Source organism: Oncorhynchus kisutch, linkage group LG19, assembly GCF_002021735.2.
Source record: "Oncorhynchus kisutch isolate 150728-3 linkage group LG19, Okis_V2, whole genome shotgun sequence".
Taxonomy (NCBI): Eukaryota; Metazoa; Chordata; class Actinopteri; order Salmoniformes; family Salmonidae; genus Oncorhynchus; species Oncorhynchus kisutch.
The window spans coordinates 13,158,379-13,179,859 of record NC_034192.2 but is presented as its reverse complement, the minus strand read 5'-3'; the positions used below and the strand labels follow the sequence as shown (position 1 = coordinate 13,179,859).

The 21,481-nt window shown below is 43.5% G+C and overlaps 1 protein-coding gene across 4 annotated transcripts in view; it reads right to left on the bottom strand.

Moving 5' to 3' along the window:
• LOC109879106 (dedicator of cytokinesis protein 4) overlaps positions 1-21,005 on the bottom strand; it is a 152,026-nt gene extending 131,021 nt beyond the window's left edge. For all 4 annotated transcript variants that reach the window (XM_031797455.1, XM_031797458.1, XM_031797456.1 and 1 more), the window contains exon 1: positions 20,815-21,005. In XM_031797455.1, the coding sequence (XP_031653315.1) occupies positions 20,815-20,851 (37 nt within the window). In that variant the 5' untranslated portion in view covers positions 20,852-21,005. The remainder of the gene's footprint in view (positions 1-20,814) is intronic.
• Positions 21,006-21,481: the final 476 nt, after the last annotated feature.

Below are 21,481 nucleotides of genomic sequence, written 5' to 3'. Positions count from 1 at the left end.
CCGTTACACCTGGCAACTATGTCAGCGTGCACTGCGCCCTGCTCTCCACAGGAGTTGCTAGTGCACGATGAGACAAGGACATCCCTATCGGCCAAACCTTTCCCTAACCCGGACGACACTGGGCCAATTGTGCGCCGCCCCATGGGTCTCCCGGTTGCGGACGGCTGCGACAGAGCCTGGACTCGAACCCAGAATCTCTAGTGGCACAGCTAGCACTGTGATGCAGTGCCTTAGACCACTGCACCACTCAGGAGGCCCAAGGTCTTCGTATTTACATGTTTTTAAATGTTTTATTTATTTTACATCTCAACATGCACTTTAACTTTTTTGTATTCTTTTGAGCTTAAATTAATTCTATTATTTTTGCATCTCGGCCTCATTGGGTTATTCCTTTTTTCTGGTGCCCCCCCATCCTGTCTGGGTTGGTCCCCCCCTTGGGTTGTGCCATGGCGGAGATCTTTGTGGGCTATACTGAGCCTTGTCTCAGGATGGTAAGTTGGTGGTTAGAGATATCCCTCTAGTGGTGTGGGGGCTGTGCTTTGGCAAAGTGGGTGGGGATATATCTTTCCTGTTTGGCCCTGTCCGGGGGTATCCTCGGATGGGGCCACAGTGTCTCCTGACCCCTCCTGTCTCAGCCTCCAGTATTTATGCTGCAGTAGTTTATGTGTCGGGGGGCTAGGGTCAGTTTGTTATATCTGGAGTACTTCTCCTGTCCTATTCGGTGTCCTGTGTGAATCTAAGTGTGCGTTCTCTAATTCTCTCCTCTCTTTCTTTCTCTCCTTCGGAGGACCAGAGCCCTAGGACCATGCCCCAGGACTACCTGACATGATGACTCCTTGCTGTCCCCAGTCCACCTGGCCGTGATGCTGCTCCGGTTTCAACTGTTCTGCCTTATTATTATTCGACCATGCTCGTCATTTATGAACATTTGAACATCTTGGCCATGTTCTGTTATAATCTCCACCCGGCACAGCCAGAAGAGGACTGGCCACCCCACATAGCCTGGTTCCTCTCTAGGTTTCTTCCTAGGTTTTGGCCTTTCTAGGGAGTTTTTCCTAGCCACCGTGCTTCTACACCTACATTGCTTGCTGTTTGGGGTTTTAGGCTGGGTTTCTGTACAGCACTTTGAGATATCAGCTGATGTACGAAGGGCTATATAAATAAATTTGATTTGATCTAGGTCTTTAAACCATGTAAAGGTTATTATAAGCACAAGAACATCGAATGGTGGCTTCAACTTGGTTTTCCATACAAAGCGTTCCTTTACAAAGGGAGCCTGGTTTTTGGTCGCTTTCTCATTGTAAAACATGATACAGTAACCCCTCAACATCTCAAATGGCTACACTGACTATCTACCACATGGACAGACTTCAGTGTGTTTGTGTCAGGAGCATGTTGTGTATTTAGTCAGACAATGCCTTCATTATTCTGACATATTTTAGAATGTAAAAATAAATGTGAATGTCAATCCATAATGTGACTGGGTAAGGAGAAAGGAGTTTATTTTCATATAAAATGTAAGTTCTTGAAAATTACAATTAAGTGCTTGAAAAAGTCCTTGAAAGTCCTTTAATTTGACTTGCCAATGTCTGTGTGAACCCTGTATAGGCTACTTGCTCAGCCCGTAAATGAAATACAAAATCATCTGCTATTGAAATTATACATGTATTATTCACATTCCTGTCAGATCTTGGTCCGGGACAGCATTTATTTTGGGCCAGAAGCTTTGAGTTGGCACTGGCCCGGTGTGCCACTGGCAAATTTACCTGAATGTCGATCCCTGTGTGTGCGGTATGCGTAGGGCATTATACAGTGCATTGGGAAAGTATTCAGATCCTTTGGCTTTCTCCACATTTTGTTACATTGCAGCGTTATTCTAAAACGTATTAAAGAAGATTTCCTGCAATTATAGACATTTTGATATAGGGACAGAGCGAATATTTTCCCGATTTCAAGCTAGCGTCCTGCAATTTTACACATGTCATAGGGCGGAGATCATTTTTTATTTTAAAAAGGTCATTTCCTGCAATTATACACATTTTGCAATGGCTTATTCCTTGTTCTTATGCGGTCTGAGTCACTCAAACATTATAACAAAATCAACGGGTGTTCCATGCCATGCCATTTTTCAAATTCTCTCCGACTGCCTTATTTTTTATTTTTGGGGATTGTTAGTTCTCCAAAGAGAATCTTATTAAAAAATATATAGGTCCATTATCTTTTCTGAATACATTGTCTGGTTTTAGTCGTTTAAGTTTAAACTGAAAACTGTTTTACCATCCAGAGAATGATTGCCATTGTCACTGGGTGGTAGAGGTTTTACCCAAAAGAACTTGTGTTTTAATTTATTGAGTTGACTATACCTCCGACTGTTACCCGCTCCACTTAGTCTCCTACTTCACCTGTCTTTTGGAGCTTTTTTTCCCTGTCTGAATGGTTTATCCAGCTAAACAGACAGCCTTTAAATTTAAGGCGGAAACCAGAATTCTGTTAGGCTTTTCCTACATAATAATAACCCGGTTCTCTCTCAAGTTGTTTGTCTGGGGGCGATGTGTCTTTCCTTCCTCCTCATCATTGATTGAATGGGGGCTTCTTTTTTTGAATTTCAGCATCAACACCAAAGGTTGGCACTGCAAAGCATTCTGGGATGCCCCTTTTGATTCCCGGTCTTTTTACTGGCTCTGAGGATTCCTTCGATTGATTCATTAGGAAGCTTTTGTGTCTGTCATTTAACAGTGTGTGTGTTACACATCCACATCATATTAATTACAAAACAAGGGTGGATTGTTTGCTGTATTAAAACATGTTTTTTTTATAAAGAGTAAGAAGTAAGTTATTCAGCAGTGGCTGACCTAGACAGACATTATCCCTGTCTGGCCTCAGTGATTTGAATAATTAGTAAATACTGTACTGAGTTGCCTCTGGTCTGGCATTTCAAGTTCATACAGTATGTGGAGCGAGGGTGTCCTCTACTTCACATCTCGGTATCGTGCATATCTGATGAAGAATGTAACATGACACTTTCTCCCTCAAGGTAGCTACACCAATAAGAAGCTGCCACAGTCCGGACTGTTATGATATTGCCGAATTGCATCTCTCTCAGACATGTTACATTCCAGTTCAAACAAACCTCAGACTAGGGTTGATCCTAGTGCTGGTGTCTCTTACTCTCTCCCCCGACCGATGGGTCACTGAAACCAACTGCAGTGGGACGGCTGCTAGTGAAGTGGCCCGCTTTGCTCACAAGCCCTTAACCCCACGAGCCCTTTCCTCTCTCGCTTTCCTTTTCGTCTCCACCTGGGTCCCTTTATTTTACTCCTTCACTTCCCCTCAGGGGTGAACATTTAGTCATAAGCGTCTGCAGCGAAGTGCATTTCAGCAAAAAGTCTGTGTAATGTATACCCTTTGTGTGGGCGAGTGGGCTGGGAAGGATCTCGGCAGTCCCGCTGTGAGCCTTCGTGTGGGACGTTAATGCACACTTTTTCATGTGATGACAGATGGAGACCCGGGGCTATAGTCAATGCAGCAGGAGGGGGAAGAAATACTGTATGCACAACACTGGAGAAACACTTAGTCTCTATACAGCAGACTTTCTGTGGGTTTCAGTGGAACCCATTTGGTCGCAACAAATATTCAACAAATTTGGTAATAATTGATAATGACCTGGCGTCTGGCCCATAATGGGCCTGCATTCCATACAGAACCAGGCATACCCATTGATTTGGATAGATTTAGTGTAAAAGCAGATTTCAAAGTGCCAAGTGTTATTTTCTGCGGAATACTCGAGGGCAGAATTTGAAGGGGAAAAAATGATAGTTGATACCATGACAACAACAAAAGAGAATGTGGGAAGAAAGACTACTTCGCCATTTTATTTCAGGTTTTCGCTTTCAAAAATCACACCTTTTTTATTTATAGAAAAGCAAGCAAATGCTCTAAGTCCACAAAAATGCTTAAACCACATAAGGGGGACATTTAACATAACAAAAACAGAAATACCTTATTTACATAAGTATTCAGACCCTTTACTATGAGACTCGAAATTAAGCTCAGATGCATCCTGTTTCCATTGATCATCCTTGAGATGTTTCTACAACTTGGAGTCCACTTGTGGTAAATTGAATTGATTGGACATGATTTGGAAAGGCACACACCAGTCTAGAATAAGGTCCCACAGATGACAGTGCATATCAGAGCAAAAAACAAGCCATGAGGTTGAATGGGATTGTTCGTAGATCTCGGAGACAGGATTGTATCAAGGCACAAATCTGGGGAAGGGTACCAAAACATTTCTGCAGCATTGAAGGTCCCCAAGAAGACGGTGGCCTCCATCATTCTTAAATGGAAGAAGTTTGGAACCACCAAGACTATTCCCAGAGCTGGCTGCCCAGCCAAACTGAGCAATCGGGGGAGAAGGGACTTGGTCAAGGAGGTAACCAAGAACCCGATGGTCGCTCTGAGAGAACTCTGGAATTCCTCTGTGGAGATGGGAGAACCTTTCAGAAGGTCAACCATCTCTGCAGCACTCCACCAATCAGGCCTTTATGGTAGAGTGGCCAGACAGAAGCCACTCCTCGGTAAAAGGCACATGACAGCCTGCTTGGAGTTTGCCAAAAGGGAACTAAAGGACTCTGTCCATGGCCTGAATGCCAAGCATCACATCTGGAGGAAACCTTGCACCATCCCTACGGTGAAGCATGCTGGTGGCAGCATGTATTTCAGTGGCAGGGACTGGGAGATTAGTCAGGATCGAGAGAAAGTACAGAGATCCTTAATTATAACCTGCTCCAGAGCGCTCAGGACCTCAGACTGGGACCTTCCAACAAGAAAACAACCCTAAGCACAGAGCCAAGACAACGAGCCAAGACAACGCAGGGGTGGCTTCGGGACAAGTTTCTGAATGTCCTTGAATGGCCCAGCCAGAGCTTGTACTTGAACCCGCGCGAACATCTCTGGAGAGACCTGAAAATAGCTGTGCAGCGACGCTCCACATCCAACCTGACAGAGTGGAGAAGAATGGAAGAAACACCCCAAATATAGGTGTGCCAAGCTTGTAGCGTCATACGCAAGAAGACATGAGGCTGTAATCGCTGCCAAAGGTGCTTCAACAAAGTACTGAGTAAAGGGTCTGAATACTTATGTAAATATGATATTTCAGTTTTTTCTTCTCTTTGTCATTATGGGGTAGATTTAAAACCTGACTAGGACAGGAGTTCCGCTAGCGAAACGTTGACAAAATTGCAGAAATGGAATCATTATAAATATTGAATTTTAATTCAATCAAAAGTGGAATACACCAAATGAAAGCTAAACCTCTTGTTAATCTCTAGCCATGTCAGATTTCAAAACGTTTTTACTGCGAAAGCAAACCATGCGATTATCGATCAGCAGACAAAACATTACGTACAGTTACAGCCAAGTAGATTAGTCACGAAAGTCAGAAATAGCAATCAAATTCATCAATTACCTTTGAAGATCTTCTTTTGGCAACACTAAAGATCACGACGAAACAAATTGTCGTTTTGTTCGATATAATCCATTTTTATAGCCTAACACGAAACATTTTGTAAATGGCTCGTGTCGTAAATTCAGTGTTCGTCAACTTTGGACGTAACATTCGATGTAATTACTCCAAACGGATATTTATCGAGCCATGTTTGGTTTCATTGCAATCCTTTTCGTTGCAATCCAGACTTCATGGTTCTTTTCCCAGGACATATTGACCGAAAGGAACTGATTTGAACACACCAAACTATGACCTCATTGCGCACCAAAGATATGACCAGTTCTTCGTTGATTGACTGTATTCCGGACCAATGACCACTGATCGTCTTGAAATCTAGCTTGGTAGATAGCCAATGAGCCAAGGTAAACGGCAACATGTAATGGTTCTATCCGGGAAGACTGGCCTTTGTGGGAAACTCGAGCGTAAACACAGCCATTCGCCATTGAAAATTCTACTGGAAGCAGCCACGCCGGTTACGCGCAGCATTTCTGTTTTGAGAGCATTTTCAGAGAAGAATCATGGCGAGTAAATCTTTAAAATCAAATACAAAGACAAAATATACAGATCTACACGATATTATTGAAGAAATTGATAGTGACAGTGAATTACTCCAAGATGACTCGGACAGGGAGAATACTTTTGATTCTCAATCTGAGGAGATGTTCCTGTATGGAGAAGATTCTGTGTTGGATTGGTGAGTAACTTTGTTTGAAATTAATAATATCAAATATTATTCATTTGAGTTGTTTTGGAGATATTTTAATTTTATTTGTGGGTGCATGTCGTAATATATTAGATATTTTTTACATGTATTTTATCTGAACATGGAATGGATCAGCTTCTCACCATACTGATTGGGTTCCCTACTCTATATATAATCTGTGTCTTTATTTCACAGTCCCAGTGATTCTGATTGGGAGCCCATACTGCCAAGGTGCAAATCCCCACTGAAGATGGTTCATCCAGCCAGACCCCTGCTGTCTCCGGCACCACACCTACCCCCGCCTGGCCATCAAGAGGTGTGAAGTTGGTGACAAAGAAGCGGACGAAGGGAAGTGTGGAACCTGCTGGCAGAGTGGAGGAGGGTTGTTGGCACTCTGTGCTGGAGGAGGTGGACATGGCCCCACCACCTCCAATATTCAGACCAAAAAGGCCTGAAACCTCAGCTGGACAAGACCTCCAAGTACAGCCCCAGAACCTTTCCATAGATGAGAGGATGGTAGCCTAAGGCCAGAGTTGGCCTAAAACAATACATGCGTAACAAACCAACTAAATGGGGTTACAAACGGTTTGTTTGGGCTGATTCTGTGTGTGCATACACGTGCAATTTCTTTGTCTATGAGGGGAAGAGCAGTTGTGCGACTGGTAAGGGACTTGGCTATGATTCCGTTATGGAGTTATTCGATTTTCAGCTGCTAGTGAAGGGCAACAAACTGTTTGTGGACAACGTCTACACAAGCCCTACCCTGTTCACAGATCTGAGGAAGCTGGAGGTGTGGGCCTGTGGCACCATTCGGACCAACAGAGTGGGATTTCCGAAGACCAGGGTGAACGAAATGCCTAAGTGGGCTGAGCGGGGTACCATGAGATGGATCCGAGAAGATGGCCTGCTCCTTGTGAAGTGGATGGATACCAGAGAGGTGGTGATGAGCACAACAATCCACAAGTCCTTCAGTGGTGATCACGTCATTAGGCGTGTGAAGAAAGCTACTGGGGCATGGACCACAAAAAATGTCCCCATTCCAGCTGCTGTGAAGGACTACAACAAGAGCATGGGAGGTGTGGACCTGTCAGATGCGCTGATAGGCTACTATAATGTTCTCCACAAGACTATGGAATGGTACAAGACATTGTTTTATCATTTCATCGACATTGCTGTGGTGAATGCCTTCATCTCACAGCTAGCCTTCAGGGAGCTGCTCATCCAGGAGCTTGCTAGCTACAGCAAGACCACTGTAGCACCTTCTGTCCCCTCTACCTCTGTCCCTTCTGCTCCAACCAGTTGTGTTCACATGCCAAGATTCATCACTGCAGGCAAGAATGTGCCTCGGGGCAAAAAGGGCTCAGTAGGGAGGCTTCGTTGTGCTCTTTGCCACAAGAAATCCCCTGTCACCTGCACCACCTGTTCGGTGACCCTCTGCTTCACACCAGAAAGAAACTGCTATGGGCTATGGCATCAGCAGCACAATATTGTGTAGATGACAGAGGGTCTTCAGATTATTGTACATTAAAAGTGTAAATAGTTATCATTGTTATTTTACATTTTTTGAAATATTAAAATATTTATTTTTCAAATATTTTTGGGGGGGGTATGTGAGAATAATTATGCATATAGTTATTTGCATCAATGTATCACTGTACCAATTCGGCCACTTGGGTACATTTGGGAAAGTTGTGAGGGACACCTGGGTGACTTCATGCTCAATGGCATGTACCGCACTAATTCCTGAAGGTATCAGTCTGAAACTTTGGTCAAATACTGTTGCCCACTTATGTTCTTATTTGAAATGATCCCCAGCATCATATCTGAATGTTTGGCTGTTCTTGTTAATTTCAAAGATGCAACATTAAAAAGAAACTGCCTGTTACTCAGGCCCAGAAGCTAGAATATGCATATAACTGGTAGTATTGGATGGAAAACTCTGAAGTTTCTAAAACTGTTAAAATAATGTCTGAGTATAACAGAACTGATATGGCAGGCGAAAACTCAAGGAGAATCCATCCGGAATGTGTGTTTTTTTGCTTATTTGTTTTTTTGAAGTCACCACCATTCAAAACACTTGTCTATTGGATATTCAAATGAAATCCTCACAGATTGCAGTTCCTGTGGCTTCCACTAGATGTCAAGTCTTTTCAGGCTTTTCAGTTCTTTTAAGGTAGTTCTCATTTGGACTGTAGTTTTGTGGCGTGCGTGGATGAGGGCGCGCACTTTGTTATTTATCTCCGGTATTGAACATACTATTCTCCGTCTTAAATTGTATTGTTTATTTACATATTAGGGTACCTGAGGATTGAATAGAAACGCTGTTTGACTTGTTTGGACGAAGTTTATTGGTAACTTTTGGGATTGCTTTGTATGCATGTTGAACGACTGGAACGGGTGGATTACTGAATCAAACGCACCAACTAAACAGTTTTTTTATATAAAATAGGACTTTATCGAAGAAAACAACCATTTGTTGTGTAGCTGAGACCCTTGGGATTGCAAACAGAGGATGAAGATCTTCAAAAGGTAAGTGATTTATTTTATCACTATTTCTGACTTTTGTGACGCTTCTGCTGGTTTGGAAAATGTTTTTAATGATTTTGTATGTGTGGCGCTGTCCTCAGATAATCGCATGGTAATGCTTTCGCCGTAAAGCCTTTTTGAAATCTGACAAAGCGGCTGGATTATGTTAAGTTAAGATTTTAAATGATGTATGACACTTGTATTTTCATGAATGTTTAATATTACGATTTTTGTATTTTGAATTTCGCGCTCTGCAATTTCACCCGATGTTGTCGAGATGGGGGCGCTAGCGTCCCACCTAGCCTTAAGAAGATTTAAAACAGCGACATTTTCTCTCCGTGGCCAAGAGGAGGCCCTTTAAAACTGCACCATTCAGCGCTGCTGAAAAAAATCCTAGGGGAACAACTGGTTCAGATACAGAGCTATTCTTTGCTGTGTAAGATTTCCGATGAAGCTATTTATTCTATCAGGAAATCGTCAATAGGCATTTCTAGTGTTCAATCATACTGAAAACAGTTCAACTGTTATTCTATTCTGGTCCTTTCAAACCGAACTGGTAACAACCCATGTAGATTGTTTAGGGTACCGTGTGTAGCATACTCTCTTTAAGGAGAACGAAGCCTTTTCAACCAGCGCACCATGTTAAAATTAATTGCAATTGGTCTAAATCCCCACTCAGCTTTTCACTGGGTGAAAAATGGCCATGGACCAACAGTGAATTACAATAAATCCCCTTTGAATGTCAAACTAACATTAAGTTAAACTGGCTTGTCTGTGCAAGACAGGATATAAATTACCTGAGGGTGTGTGTGTGTTGAGCCAGACCCTGAACCAGGCAGGCCAAGGAAACAGAGATCACACACACACTGACAAGTAAGATGATGGCTTACAGCAGCCAAGGTCAAACCATCATCTGCCCAGCCGCATCGAGCTGATTCATGTGGTGTGTACAATGTGTGCGTGTGCGTTCGAGCATGCGTTCCTCCGTGTGGAGGTTGCGTGCGTCCCTATGGTGTGTGAGCGTGTGTGCGTGCAAGTGACGTGAATGGAAAACTAACACCGTATAGTGTGTGTACTGTGAATTGATCTAACAGATGGAAATGTAACACCTCACTAACAGCACAGGTAGTATCAAGTCAAACACTGGCAGACAAATATATTTATTCATACTGTACATGTGACAGTATGAGAGAGGGAAGAGTTTTAATCAGCAGAGTAAAATAAGAGTCGGTGATGCTAAGAGAGAGAGAGAGAGACACACATCATTATCACTCACATGAAAGACAGCGATGAGAGCTGGGCAAGCAGAATAGCCTACAGTAAAATCATACCACGATGATGGATCATACTGCCTGCTTTTCCGAGCCAGAACAGCATTCAAACATCACCCTTCAACAACACGGATAAAACAGGAGCCAAGGACACGGAGAGCCAGGAAAACATTAAAGCCATCTGGCCTGATACATTGTACTTTCCCAACACAACACAACCCTAGAAAGAGAGCGTTTGTGGGTCGCAAATGGTAACCAAGGGGACCCATAGGGTTCTGGTCAGAAGTAGTGCACTACATAGGGAATAGGGTGTCATTTAATTGGGACACAGACAGAGACAGCTTAGACACCTAAATGAATTGTGGCCAGTCACCAGCTCAGTGGTAGCATTCTGTACTCAACTGAAGCCTTTGTGTGTCTTGTGATAGGAGCAGCAACCCGCTCCATGCCCAGTTATGATCATCCATATTCATTTGGGGAGCCGAATGGGGAGATGGGGACATAGGTAAATACATAGAGATAGTGGGAGAGGTAGACGCCACACAGAGAGCCAGTGAGTTTTCACTACTACTATCATCCTCATTCGCTCTGTCTGTTTCTCTGCCCTAGAGAGAGACCACTGCCACCAGAACACCACCACTGAAGTGTCTGGGGAGGAGGAGGAATGGACAAACAGAGGGAGAGAAAGAGACAAATGGGAGGAAGACAGATGGAAAGACAGATACAGAGAGCGGTGGGTAAAGAGAGAAAATAACAAAGAGAGAGAAGCACCAGACAGCCAGATCAACAGACGGAGAGAGAAAGAGAAGAAAGAGAGACAGACAGGAGGGAATGAAAGAGAGGGATATCAAGATAAGAGATGGGGGAGAGTGTAACTTCCAATCTCTGCAAACAGCTCACTCCCTGCTGAGAGAGAGAGGGGAAGAGAGAGAGAGAGAGAGGGGAAGAGAGAGAGAGAGCGGGAAAGAGAAAGGAGGAGAGGCAACAGTGGTAGAAGCTACAGAGCCTTAGTGAGGGCGCCTCAGAACTCCTGTATCCGTCTCCTCCTGACACTGACATGAATTCTGTCTGCCAAGAGGAGAGAGCCTTCCTGATGACTCTAACACAACCAGGACAGTCACTGCACAGAAAGGCCTGGTTCAACCTTAGCACAACCAAACCACAACAACCCATTTTATTAGGCATTCATAATGTATTAACAGCAAACCACTAACACATCTAATACAAGCATCACTGCACAGAAAGGCCTGGTTCAACCACAACAATGACAATTTATTATAAATCCATAATAATGCATGAACAGCATACAGCTTGCTGTTCCTTTTAATAACTGAGGACAAGAGGTTGTCAGATGGCAAAGCCAAGTTGCTTATTAAAGAAACGCCATGGTGGTTATGGTGAAATAGATGGGTGCCTGGGGGTCACTGGTGTGCTGTGTAGGTCACAGAGTTTCAATGGCTGCTGCATCCCAAAATGGTACCATATTCCTTTTATAGGGCACATGGGGCTCTAGTCAATAGTAGTGCACTTTAAAGAGAATAGGGTGCAATTTGAGATATTGGTAATGTACAGAACTCGTGATCAACACAGCAAGACTTAGATTAAAACAGCCAGCCACTCAACACCTCTGGAAATGCAATTTTTTAGGGAATCGTTATTTTTTTTGCCCCTTTAAAAACGAGCATGTGCACAAAAGCTCAAGGCATCAATAGTTCCTTTCACACATCAATCTATGAATATAGCATTCGTTTCTGAAAGCGCTGGTGACAGCCTGTCATTTCTTCCATCCCCACCTCCACTGTCACAGTGTTGATGAGCACGAACTGGGAGTTCCTAACGGAACACATCCCGTTAACCTCTTACTGGGTTCACGGCTTGGTGTCAGGGAAACCACGGTGACCATACGATACATAGACCCCTGGAATAGAAAGGCTACTTCATTACAATGTACACAGCCGTTCAAAAGTTGGCGTCTCCTTGCTTTTGAAAGAAACGCACAATTACAATAACATAAAGTTGAACAAAAATACAGTGTAGACATTGTTAATGTTGTAAATGACTATTGTAGCTGGAAATGGCAGATTTTTTAATGGAATTTCTACATAGGCGTACAGAGGCCCATTATCAACAACCATCACTACTGTGTTCCAATGGCATGTTGTTAGCTAATCCAAGTTTATCACTTTAAAAAGACTAATTGATCATTAGAAAAACATTTTGCAATTATGTTGGTACAGCTGAAAACTGTTGTTCTGATTAAATAAGCAATAAAACTGGCCTTCTTTAGACTAGTTGAGTATCTGGAGCATCAACATTTGTGGGTTCAATTACAGGCTCAAAATGGCCAGAAACAAAGACCTTTCTTCTGTAACTCGTCAGTCTTGTTCTGAGAAAAGAAGGCTATTCCATGCGAGAAATTGCCAAGAAACTGAACATCTTGTCCAACGCTGTGTACTATTCCCTTCACAGAACAGCACAAACTGGCTCTAACCAGAATAGAAAGAGGAGAGGGAGGCCCCGGTGCACAACTGAGCAAGAGGACAAGTACATTAAAGTGTCTAATTTGAGAAACAGACACCCCACGTTATCAACTGGTAGCTTCATTAAATAGTACCCGCAAAAGACCAGTCTCAACGTCAACAGTGAAGAGGCGACTCCGGGATGCTGGCCTTCTAGGCAGAGTTGCAAAGAAAAATCCATATCTCAGACTGGCCAATAAAAATAAAAGATTAAGATGGGCAAAATAACACAGACAGGGCTAGATTGGTATGAAGTGTTATGGACAGATTAATTTAAGTTTGAGGTGTTCGGATCACAGAGGAACATTCGTGATACGCAGAAAAAATGAAAAGATGCTGGGAGGACTGCCTGACGCCATCAGTCAAAGATGGTGGAGGCAATGTGATGGCCTGGGGGGGTGCTTTGGTGGTGGTAAAGTGGGAGATTTGTACAGGGTAAAAGGGTTCTTGAAGAAGGAAGGCTATCACTCCATTTTACAACACCATGCCATATCCTGTGGAGCCAGTTTCCTCCTACAACAGGACAATGTTGTAGGGCACAACAGGACAATATTGTTTAGGGAAGAAGCAGTCAGCTGGTATTCTGTCTATAATAAAGTGGCCTGCACAGTCACCGGATCTCAAACCTATTGAGCTGTTGTGGGAGCAGCTTGACTGCATTTAAGTGTTACCGTCCCCAGTTTCTGTGTTGTTGTGGGTTTGCATGTGTGTGTATTTCAGGAAATTGCTTCCTGGATTCTTAAGCAGCTGATTGGTTCTGCCCCGTCGCTGATTGGAGCTCTGACCCCTCCCTCTCATCAGGGGATACAGCTGTCTCTTCAATTACCAACTCCTTCTCCAGCTTGATAAAAGCCAGTGTTCCTTTGTCAGGGAAGAGAGCTTCTTTTTACATCCTCTGTTGATTTTTGTGGCGGTCAATACATAACCCGTAGTATTGAATCTGTCTATGCACACTAGGTAAGACCTGGGCGGACCACCCCTGTATTTTAGTTAAGAGTGCCAGGTGGTGCTGAAGGCTAGGTAAGACCTGGGCGGACCATCCCCTGTATTTTAGTTAGAGCGCCAGGTGGTGCTGAAGGCTAGGTAAGACCTGGGCGGACCACCCCCTGTATTTTAGTTAGAGCGCCAGGTGGTGCTGAAGGCTAGGTAAGACCTGGGCGGACCACCCCCTGTATTTTAGTTAGAGCGCCAGGTGGTGCTGAAGGCTAGGTAAGACCTGGGCGGACCACCCCCTGTATTTTAGTTAGAGCGCCAGGTGGTGCTGAAGGCTAGGTAAGACCTGGGCGGACCATCCCCTGTATTTTAGTTAGAGCGCCAGGTGGTGCTGAAGGCTAGGTAAGACCTGGGCGGACCACCCCCTGTATTTTAGTTAGAGCACCAGGTGGTGCTGAAGGCTAGGCAAGACCTGGGCGGACCATCCCCTGTATTTTAGTTAGAGCGCCAGGTGGTGCTGAAGGCTAGGTAAGACCTGGGCGGACCACCCCCTGTATTTTAGTTAGAGCGCCAGGTGGTGCTGAAGGCTAGGTAAGACCTAGGCGGACCATCCCCTGTATTTTAGTTAGAGCGCCAGGTGGTGCTGAAGGCTAGGTAAGACCTGGGCGGACCATCCCCTGTATTTTAGTTAGAGCGCCAGGTGGTGCTGAAGGCTAGGTAAGACCTGGGCGGACCATCCCCTGTATTTTAGTTAGAGCGCCAGGTGGTGCTGAAGGCTAGGTAAGACCTGGGCGGACCATCCCCTGTATTTTGGTTAGAGCGCCAGGCGGTGCTGAAGGTTAGGTAAGTAGTGGGAAGGCAGGTAAGGTAGGAGAGGGGCCAAATTTTGACTTTCTTGCTTTTGTTCCATCCACCCCCTTTTTCCCTTCCTTACCCTGTGTAGGAATAATAAATTCCCTGTAAAACGGTATTTCTCTGCCTCTGTCGTCCTTCCCCCACACCTACGATCACATACTTTTTCACTACACAGGGAGTTGAGCTGTAGCAGGTTTTGCTTTCCCTCCTCCAAGAGGCGTACGCAACAGTACATAAGAAGTGCCCATCAAGCCAATCCAACTTGTGGGAGGTGCTTCAGGAAGCATGGGGTGAAATCTCTTCAGAGTACCTCAACAAATTGACAACTAGAATGCCAAAGGTCTGCAAGGCTGTAATTGCTGCAAATGGAGGATTTTCTGACGAAAGCACGAAACCTCTGAACGGTAGTGCGACTAAAGTAGGCGTTTATATCAGTATGCTTTAAATACAGGGTCCATTTCAATAAGTAGGCCCTATAGGCCTGAAAGGAATACATTGAATCACTCCGAGGGGAAGCGGTTTCTACAGAACAATGATTAGGCTAATATCATCCCATTTTTAAAACATTGGCTTTGAAATATATCTATTTCACTGTACTGTACTTTCAATATCTGTTTTACAGTAGTGTAATCTTAATGTGCATACATTTTTTAATTTAACCTTTATTTTACTAGGCAAGTCAGTTAAGAACAAATTCTTATTTTCAATGACAGCCTAGGAACAGTGGGTTAACTGCCTTTTCAGGGGCAGAACGACAGATTTGTACCTTGTCAGCTCTGGGATTCGAACTTGCAACCTTTCGGTTACTAGTCCAACGCTCTAACCACTAGGCTACCCTGCCACCCCAGGGTAGGCCGCCCCAGCCTACATTAATGCATGTACAGTGCGATGCCCTCTCCAGTCCAGTTGTTACCAGGAAACAGCAGTCCTAGCTACCTCCAGACTGCCCTGCCTTCAGCTGACTGTGCTGTGGTGAAAAGCAGGCTGGGATTTATGCTGGAGGGTTTCGTGTGAGCTGCAATCTGGTCCACTCATTGGCTGGCTGCAACCGCCTAGCCTCAGCTGCATCCTTCCACAAAAACATATGCCGCCAATTAGACCGCGGTGGTGTCATCGAATCCAACGGGACACACACATTACATTGTATTCATATCAAAAGGCTGCCTCGCCATGGGAGGGGAGGGGAGGGGTGAAAAGGTAAACATGCTGATTTAGTAGGAAACAAGAAACATTTTCCAGGGGGTTTTCTGTGTGTCTTTACATAATAAATGGGATATATATATATATTTGATTATATTTTCAGTTGAAAGTAAATAGAGCTACAGTCATGGGATAACACAAACAGGCTACATGCAGTATTTTTCAATCCAGTCTAGTATTCACCAGCCATGTTAAATTGAAAGGTGTTGTGCATGATTGCCATTGTAAATAAACACTAAAAATCGATGTTGGAGCGGAGACATAAAACACTTAGTTGGCCCTGTCTACCTATAACATCAGCTAGGCTAAAATGTCAAAGGTTTTGCTCCCTCTTTCCCTCCCCTCGATCCCACCGTGCCGGTCTAATTCACCAGGGAGCTCCAATATTGACTGGAGCAACTCCCTCCAGCGATCTCCATCCCTAAATGGTTGCCTGTGTCAGCCCGACCGCGGCAAGTAGATGAAGCCAGTAGAGGTGGATGAAGAAGAAATGACAAACTGTGGTGGCATTGTGTGGCCACGCCTCCCTGTGCCCCGGGACTATGTTCTTTAAGGAGGCAGGGGGGTGTAATATAATGAAGGAATGGGACCACAGGCCACCGTTCCCACTGCCAAACAACCTGCTAATCCCACAGGGCTAGGGGGTGTTGGGTACGGTGGCCACGTCCAACAATAAGCCCTCCTGACACATGCCGCCAGGCAGGGCCCGCCACCCACCCCTCGGCCCAGTGACATCCCCCCCAGGGGGGCAGGCGACAGCAGCCAGGGGAGAAGGACAGCCCCAGGCCTGACATAGACCCCCACTACATAGCAGGCCTCGAACTCCTTCACTCTACTGTGTGCATTGCTCAAGGGCCAGGGCCATTCAAGGGCAGCACTTTCCTACACACTACCCAAGCACTCCATTCTGTTTTTCTACCATTCGCTTGAAGGTATTATTTATGCGTTTCCATAGGCTGCTGTGGGTAAACATTGAGATTTCAAAAAGTTAATACTAGGTTGTGGTCATATGCTAAATACAAAGTATTTAGTTCGAATGCTCACTGGAAAATCATATTCAATACACACACACACAAAGATCTAACGTAGCTCATTAAATTATGATGAGCAATGACATGCTTGATTGGCTGCAATATCAGTCTTAACAAGGAGAGAAAGGCCCCTTCTCTTCCTGTTAATCATCATTTAAGACTATTTGCAGCAAATACAATCTCCCAAAACAGAGGCAATGCTCTCTCTCCAAGGTTGTGGCGCTACATTGTTAGCTGTTGTGAGTTTAATTGATGGAGGATAATCCACTGAAAATTCCAGTAGTCTAGTGTCATGACTTTGGCCTGGGGGTAGGTTTATGATTGTCATAAATACCTCTTTCCCCTTTTTTCCTCTCTCTACCCTACTGATGTTACTTTTGCAAAACCCTTGGTTAACATAGAGATTCTGGGAACATCAGAAGGTGGGGGGAAATGAACTATATTCTGGTAATCCGACCAATTGAACATATGCGGTGGTACTTAATGAATATGATGTCAGTTCGGTTGTCATCTGAGACATTCTCATCAATGATAAGATGACATAAACTCTACAGTGGAAAGTCTACACATCAGAGTTATCGGATTCACATGGAATTGCTGTTCAATTTAAATGTTTGAATATGAAATTATTTGTGATGGGATGAAATGGGATTTTAGCTTCTAAAATGTGAGATTTGGGTTTTCATAAGGTAGGGCTCTGCTCAATCAGTGGCCCGCCCCTGTGAAGGGACATTGGCCATAAAACTTTTCAAACACGCCCTCCCCTCCCCTCCTATTTAAAGCCTTGACGACAATATAACCTCCTGTTGTGAGGACGATGGTCCGATGTCAGAATGGTTCAGATAATAACTACAGAACGAAGCAAACATCAGCGTGAGCTTTGGTTGCGAATGGTATGAACTTTGAACTCTTATTCTACAGAAGTGATACCTCCTAGCTGTTGAGTTAGCAACAGCCGCTGCAAACGAGGGTTAGGAAGGAACGTAACGAGTATCCCGTCTACCACACAACGACGTTACTACAATGTATTCAATTTACCAGCAGAGACATTCTTCAAAGGACAAAGGACTCGGTTGGACAACACGGCCTTCTACCACCAACCTACCGAAGTGCACCTCAGAGTAAATATTTATTGCATTTTCCTTTTTTGTATTGCTGATTCAACTTGTTAGCCAGGGTTCGTGCAGATAACCAAGAATTTACAACTTTCAGATGAGACTGAATTAAGGTGACGATTAATATTGACTGCTATTGATGTAAAATATTACTAGGTCTTTAAGAGTTTATTCGGAAGATAACAGCTCTATAAATATTATTTCATGGTGCCCTGACTCTCTAGTTAATTACATTTACATGATTAGCTCAATCAGGTAATATTAATGACGGAGAAATTATTTTATAGAATAGCATGTCATATCACTTAATCCGGCATAGCCAAAGACACGACACCAGTGTTCAAAAGGAACCACATGCAGTGGATATTCCAAGGGTGGGAATTCTGGTGAAAATATTCCCAGATAGTCTCATGGGTGTTCCTGCACATTCAGTCCTACTATTCCATTAGTCTACCATCCTTTCTCAATGTACACATTTCTATTCAAATTCCTACCTCATGTTTAACTGAAATACATTCCAAAACCTCTTTGATATGAAAATCTCTCCTTTTGGCAGAATACGATTTTACAGTAAAGCGCATCAATCTTGATTACAAACCTGTAATCACTCAAATGGTGCACTAATATGAGTCTTAATGCTGTACTGCCTTCCTATACTGGACTCCATTCATATTTCATCAATGGTAGATGGATAGAAGGCTGTCCTCCTCCTTGGCTCTCCTCCCACGCATGAGGCAAATCAACATCAAAGGCCAAATACCTCCCAATTAGGAACTGTAATTCTAATTTCGCTCCGTGGCGAAAGATCAAATGGTTCGCACCAAGGATCCAAGAATCTCAACCCGTTTTGGGAAGCCAGCCCTGGTTTAAAGGGGGGTAAAATGTTCACTGAAAGTACCTCAAGGAAATCACATTTACAGTGCATACTATATGAATCATATTCAAATACTGTAGGCTATTATATCAATAGTACTGGTACGTCAAAGACATAATGGACAGCCATACATCTTGAGACTAAAGACCCTGGGGTGAAACGGTTTTAAAAAATCAGGGTTTTGAAGACAGATGCTTCACTGAAACGTGAATCATCTCAAATAACACTGTGTTGAACTGCGATGCCACCGAGTCACGATCAATGGTGATCACAAAGAGCTAATTAGCTGTTCGACGTCATATAGCTATAGAATATCAATATGCTCCACATGTTTGGATCATCTGGAATCAAGCATGTGTGTGCATCCTATTCCCCCCCCCCACATTAAAAAACATTTGATTTGAACCAAAACGACAGTGACTAAGACTTTAAAGATGCTAATTTTTAAAAAGCCTACATGTATGTTTACCTCAACTATCTGTTCCAGTTAAAAGGTCACAACTCGTCAATGAAATGAGCCGCCTGTGTACCTATAAGCAAAATGAATTTATAAACAAGGGACGGAGTCTTGATGATGAAAACACATGGTCTCCAGATTTCCCCACTCAACCTATTTAACAGTCCAAAAGCATCCAAACAAACAACCAAATACAATACTATCTAGGGGTATATCTTCATCCAATCAAACATCATTCTGCATCATTAAAATACGTCCAAAACTAATTGGATGTAATTATTTTCGCACTGTGTGTCCCATAACCTCTTAACCCGAGTTACAAAACATTGACAAATCACAACAGTTGCTCAGCGTTGTGTTGTTACTTTGTCCACTTAAAAATAACCGTGGGCTTACGGCCAGTGTTGCGCAACAAGGAAACAAGTCTTTCTTCCCCAGAATCACCACTGTCACAGGGAGGAAGTCCCCTACTGCTCAACCACAGTCCGCTAAATCTGAGCTAATTAAAAGAGTCTTATTGCTCTTATTGAAAATAGGATCAAGACGGCGTAATCCACTTAAAGCCTCACTTGCCATTTTTAAAGACAATGGCGGCGTTTAAGCACTGAGAATACATCGAAATGTTATACAACCCTCCTCCCACCTACCTCCACGGACTGGACTTGGAAAGAAATTGTGAACTGCAGCAATGTATCAAACTGGAAGCTTTGGGTTCTAACTTGTGACAGGGAGGGAAGAAAAACATGCACATACCAGGAGAAAAAGAGCAGGGCCAGTTAGTGACCAAAAACTAATTGTAACAGATACAGGGCAGAGGCCAGTTTCCGGTTCAGTGAATGACTGTGTTCCAATGATTTCAGGTCAAGACAAGGTAGACCTTCGGCACCTAGAGGTGTGACTGATAGGCCTACATAACACAATATGGCAATATTTCTGCAATGTTGAGATTTCAAGCAGTGACTGTTGGGGGCTGGATAAAGCATCCCAAACACTCTCCCCTTCAACCAACAAATAGGCTTCGCTACCCTATTTTGGTCCACTGGGGAACGCATCTCAATAGGATAATTTCACAGAATGTGGGCGCAGAGTGAATATCCCCCCCACTTCGATTAGAAAATTAGAGCACTATTATTTAAACCCATAGCCTATCTTTCACTCGCATTGTGTTTGCTTCACTTTTATCCCTGGTTACGACACCCATGCCGCTCGGGAACAATACACACTAGGACAGCTTCACTCGCTGTTTTCACTGAGAGAGACGAGATAAAAAGGTTGAAGGTTCAGTGGGATTCCCGAATACCAAAAACAATGTTACAGAACGCCCAAAAAATATTATATTATCTTGACACTTTATTTTCCTTTCAATTGAGGAGTAAAACATAATACACACATATAAAGCGCTAAAAAAAAAATGTTCTGCACAGAGTATTGTGTTTTGTTTGCATCCATTCATTTATCAGACACAATGTAACAACCAACAGAGCGATTGAACGCGCAGAGTGCAAAGAGATACACTGATACGAGGGGCTCTATAACCTCAAGCCACGCGTTCATTTTTATAGCTGTAAAACCATAATGTATTCATAGCCTATAGCCTACAAAATCCATGGAAAGCGCAAATACTCGTGAAATGCGTGGAAGTGGTGGTGCCTATGAAATAAGCACGCGTTAGTAACGGTTAGTAGGCTAGTGATCGTTGTTATTTTTGATACTGTGTAACAAAATTAAACAGCAGCATATTCCCTATTAGTTTGAAACTAATTTTAATTGTGTGAGTAAACGAGAGCAGTTTTAAAACATAGAACCAAAAAAAAAAAAACTTACCGACGCCGTATTTCTCGTGTTCTGTAGGTATCCACATATTTACGGTTGGTACATTGAAGTCATTTGTGAGAACAGCAGCTCAATTGAGATATTTCGTGCTGTATAACGCATTCTATGCTATTGAATTCCTTTCCTCTGCTCTGAAGTCATTGTTCAGATTGCAGGAGAGAGCGGCTACTGTATCTTCATAGTGAGACCGAGAAGGAGCTTTGCATTGTGGGGCATGTAGTAAAAACGAATGACGTAAACAAACCGAGAGAAAAAAAAGGACTCAGAGTCCCAAAAAGCCATACTGAGTACATGGATGAAATAGAGGACCACGGTATGAGTCATAATACCCATAAAACCTAGCAGTCAAACAGGGAAATGGTTCCTATAGTTTTTTCCACCATCCATTTTTCCCATAGGGGATTTTTAGGATGTGTAAGTAAATTCCCTCTGGCTATCTACTCCGATTTCAGAGCACTCTTGTCTGTGTGCCAGAGTGCAGAATAACTGATGAATTTACATACGCTCAACACCTGTTGAATATGGCGGTGTCAGTAAACGTCAGTAAAAAAGCTTCATTAAATTGTTGCTAACAGCATAGTTACAGTCACCAACTGTTACAGTCACCAATGGATAACATGAAAACAGCCTAACCTGCTCTGATAGGGCGAGTAAAATG